The sequence below is a fragment of the Phragmites australis genome, chromosome 24 (genome assembly GCF_958298935.1).
Source record: "Phragmites australis chromosome 24, lpPhrAust1.1, whole genome shotgun sequence".
NCBI classification, from domain to species: Eukaryota; Viridiplantae; Streptophyta; class Magnoliopsida; order Poales; family Poaceae; genus Phragmites; species Phragmites australis.
The window spans coordinates 6,489,852-6,494,411 of NC_084944.1; the positions used below are offsets into that span (position 1 = coordinate 6,489,852).

Here is a 4,560-nt window from a genome sequence, read left to right on the forward strand (position 1 = left end):
TTCGGTTCGTATCTAATCCGTTTTTCACCCCTAGCCACCACTCTTCACAGCTTCACTCGCGTGTCACCGAGGCCATGGTTGTCGACTGCGCTATGTCATTGAAGCGAGAGCACTAAAATGCAGCTGATAAGAGCAGGATAGGGTTCAATTTACCATCAGTAACCGTTTACCGAACGATTCAGTCCACATCGCATTCATAAATCGACCAGACCAAATTCAAATTCAAAATTCAAAAAAAATTGAAAAATTGACTGATTTATACCAAATTCCTTCGAATTACTCTGCGGCGGGCGGTTTTCTAGTCGAAACTCATTTGTGGAACTTGGAGCTGGGTAATTGGCTTTTGGTGTTCAGCTGCAAACAAATCGGCAGATTCCCGAAAGGGAAAAAAATGTGAGAGATGTCGGCGCTCAGCAATACCATGTGTTTCCGGGCTGCGGCATTGATCTTAACGGCGCCTGGTCAATTCAGTCGAGCCATCGATTCCCTGACTGCACAGACTGCGCGCCTGGATGCTTCTTTGCCACGGCCGGCGAGCTGACTTTGGATTAACCTACTGACACGCACACGTGGATGGCCGCTTAGCTTAAGCATTCTGGTTTGCATCCCCAGGCAGCCAGCCAGGTTCGTCGCACTAGAATCCTAGTAGATAATTAGCTTTGATCTGGTTAGTCCTAACGGAGAGCTGCATAAACAAATCCGCTTGAGATGCCCGCAGTTTCCGTGTCAGTGACAATGAGAGCAGGTCTACCTCTAGCAGCAGCGGTTTGATTCGCCCGATGCGGACGCTCGGCTTTTGATGACCTCGCCGCCTCGGATCCCTCGCGCTTCTAGTGACCAGCCGGTACTCCCCGGCTCCCCGCCGTGCCACCTAGCTCGTCGCGGCCCGCGCGCGCGCACGGCATGAAGCGGCACCACGCGGCGGCTGAGCTGCCCCTGTCGGCGCCGGCGGGCGACGGCGGCGGCCTGCGGCTGGTGGAGGAGGAGGACAAGCAGGGCAAGTTCGACAAGGCGCAGCGCCGCTGCTCCCGCCTCTGCTTCCTCCTCGTGCTCGCCGCCACTGTATCCATGCTTGCGCGCCACTGCTACGACTCCGGCCTCGCCGGGGGCGTGGTGCGCGTCGAGGGGGTGCCTAAATCTCGGAAGATAGTTCCAATCGCTCGCGGCGAACTGTCGATCTCTCACCGTTCCCCTTCGGCACCGGAAGCCGGCGACGAGAGGGTTTTGGCAGGCAACGGCGAGAAGGAGTTGTCCAAGACTTCGGCGTCGGTGTCGTCGGGCGCCGGCGACAAGTCGTCCGGCTCTTCCATCGGGGTTTCTGAGTCTGACAATGGTGACAGGACAGTATCGGAGGACTCGCCCCCGGCTCCTCACGGTGACCAGCACAGTGGCCACGCCTTCGCCCGCGCGCTGGCGGCGGTGGACGGCAGGGGGCGCGACCTGTGTGGCGGGCGGTACATCTACGTGCAGGAGCTGCCTCCTCGCTTCAACGCGGACATGGTCCGGAGCTGCGGGACGCTCTCGCCGTGGACGGACATGTGCGGGTACACGGCCAACGGCGGCTTCGGCCCGCAGCTCCGCAGCGGCGACGAGGGCGAGTTCCAGGAGACCGGCTGGTACGACACCGACCAGCACGCGCTGGACGTCATCCTCCACGACCGGATCAGGCGGTACGAGTGCCTTACAGACGATCCCTCCCTCGCAGCCGCCGTCTTCGTGCCGTTCTACGCCGGCCTCGACGTCGCGCGGCACCTCTGGGGGTACAACGTCTCCACGCGGGACGCCCTGGCGCTGGAGCTGGCGGACCTGCTCACCGCGCGGCCCGAGTGGCGCGCCATGGGCGGCCGCGACCACTTCTTCGTCGCCGGCCGCACCACGTGGGACTTCCGGCGGCTGGCCGACGGCGACGCCGAGTGGGGGAGCAAGCTATTCGGCCTCCCTGCCATCAGGAACATGACCGCGCTCGTTGTGGAGGCCAGCCCATGGCACCTCAACGACGCCGCTATCCCGTACCCGACCGCGTTCCACCCTGCGTGCGACGAGGACCTCTTCGTCTGGCAGGACCGGATGCGCGGGCGGCACCGCCCGTACCTATTCTCTTTCGCCGGCGCGCCGCGCCCCGGTGATGCAGAGTCTATATTCGGCCACCTCGCCGAGCAGTGCACAGCGTCGCCCGCCTGCTCGCTCGTGGAGTGCAGCAAGGGTTCCAGTAACAAGTCCGAGTCTCCAACCAGCGTCATGAAGCTCTTCCAGAGCTCAACGTTCTGCCTCCTTCCGCGGGGCAGCACGTCCACAACCAGGTCGACATTCGACGCCGTGCTCGCCGGCTGCATACCGGTGTTCTTCCACCCCGGCACGGCGTACGTGCAGTACACCTGGCATCTGCCCAAGAACCACACCGAGTACTCGGTGTACATCCCCGAGGCGGACGTGCGCAAGAACGCGAGCGTGGAGGAGCGGCTGCGGCGGATACCACCGGATGCGGTGGAGAGGATGAGGAATACCGTCGTGGGCCTCATCCCAACGGTGACATACAGCGACGCGTCGTCGAGGCTCGAGACGACGGTAAGTGACGCGTTCGACGTCGCGGTGGCGGCCGTCATCGACAAGGTGGCGAAGCTGAGGAGCGACATCGTGGAAGGCCGTGCGGAGGACGAGAAGCTGGAGATGTATAGCTGGAAGTATCCACTGTTGGGAGAAGGGCAGAAGGCTGAGGACTCTCACGAATGGGATGCCCTGTTTGCATTCAATTAGCTCGTGTATTTTTCGAATGCAATTACTAGTTCGTAATTGTTGCACAATTATGAATAACATTGTTTCATCAAGAATTTAGGGCCGTCTGGAACATAGGAAAATTTCAGGATTCGTACGGGTATTTAGCGGTTTTTGCAAAATTCATGCATTCCACACGGGGTGTTAATATTGTTACAACTTACAAAGCATGAGAAAAGTTCAATTATATCATGGATCGAGATCCTCTCATTTAACACGCGCTCACTGACATATAGCTCTGGGCCCACATATCAGCGTGCGTATAGTGAGCGTGGAGCAAGTTAGAGATCCGTGCCCTTGCATCATCGTTATTGAAAGTGCATCTAGGCTTTTTGTGGTTTTTTGGATAATTGATAACAAATGATTAAAAGACTAATGGTTTTATCAAGTGTATGAACAGGTTTTAGTTCCGTTGAAAAAGGATAAAAGATGTTCATGCCCCTCAAAAAGAAAGAAGAAGTGACATGAAGAGACTCTTAGATTCTAACTATATTTTTAATTTGAATTTTGAGTCTTAGGAATGTCGTACTATTAAGAGGGATGCTTTTTGTAGTTTTAGTAGTGTCTCAGTGCTCAAAATACTTTATGAAAACCAATTTTTGAGAGACACCATCACTCACGAACACCGGAATCAAAGGGCAGTTTTGTCTGGTTCTGGAGTCTCCGGGTTGGTCCAGAAACTCCGGACTCTGTAGGTGTTCCGGAGTCTCCGAGTGAGACTTTGAGAAGAGCTCTCGGTTAGGCTTTATTTCTGTGCCCGGAGTCTCCGGGATGGCCCGGATACTCCGGATAGTACAAATATTCCGGATACTCTGAGTGAGTCTCCGTGAAGAGCTCTCGGTTTTGATTTAATTTTTAAATCCTGGAGTCTCCGAGTTCGTTCGGATACTCCGGATGCTGTTAAGTCCTGGAGTCTTCGAGTGAGACTTCGAGACAGGCTCTCGGTTAGCTAAGGTTTTTACCTGGAGTCTTCGAGTTGGTCCGGAGTCTCCGAGGTCTGATACTTCCGGATCTTCCGGGCATCCTCCGAACTTGAGTTCTAGCCGGTTTTTCTCAAAATGTTACTCGGAGACTCTGGGTGAACCCGGATACTCCGGGTCAGTGTAACGGATAGTTCTGACAGGTTATGTGCGTGGTTTTCTGTGCAACCCGGAGACTCCGAGTCTGCCTGAGTTGCACAGTAACGGCTAGTTTTTAGGGAAGAGTATAAATACCTCTTCACCCCCTCTCATTTAAGGCTTGCTGAACCACCAGCTCATTTACTCTCTCTAGACCATTCAATAGCCTTTCCAACCCCTCTAGTGCCCAATCTTTGCAAAGATTTGAGAGTTTAGTTTAGGGAGTGAGATTTGGAGCAAGGGAGCAAAAGGAAATTCTTTGAGCATTTGAGTTCTTGCCAAGCTGCGAATTGCAATCTTTTCTCTTGAAACTTTGTGCTTATAGACGGCAAGAGGTCACCCGTAGAGCACCCAATCGTTGTGGAGTGCAACAGAGAGTTTGTATTACCCTCGATTTGAGTAAGAACCCTAGCTCGATCTTTGTAGTCGCTTGGGTGAGGAAGGGTTGGAAAAGACCCGGCTCTTTGTGAGCTTCTCAACGGAGACGTAGGCACTTCTTTGTGAGGTAGCCGAACTTTGGATTTAAATCTTGTCTCTATTTAAATTCTTACAAGTTATTCATTCAAATTGCTATTTGAGGATTTGCCTCAATCTTATTGCTTACGAGTATTTAATTGTACCTTTATTGTTAAGTAGAGAATATCTATCTTAGAGATACTGTGATAGCTCA

General features: G+C 54.1%; 1 protein-coding gene across 1 annotated transcript; it reads left to right on the plus strand.

The window, feature by feature from the left end:
- The first annotated feature begins 464 nt into the window (after window positions 1–464).
- Window positions 465–2,975, plus strand: LOC133906978 (xyloglucan galactosyltransferase KATAMARI1 homolog). Its single transcript, XM_062348948.1, has one exon. The coding sequence runs from the start codon at window positions 904–906 to the stop codon at window positions 2,752–2,754; it is 1,851 nt and encodes a 616-aa protein (XP_062204932.1). The 5' UTR covers window positions 465–903; the 3' UTR covers window positions 2,755–2,975.
- Window positions 2,976–4,560: the final 1,585 nt, after the last annotated feature.

Coding starts and splice junctions, on each gene's coding strand:
- LOC133906978 (XM_062348948.1), top strand. CDS start 904: ATGAAGCGGCACCACGCGGCGGCTGAGCTGCCCCTGTCGGCGCCGGCG.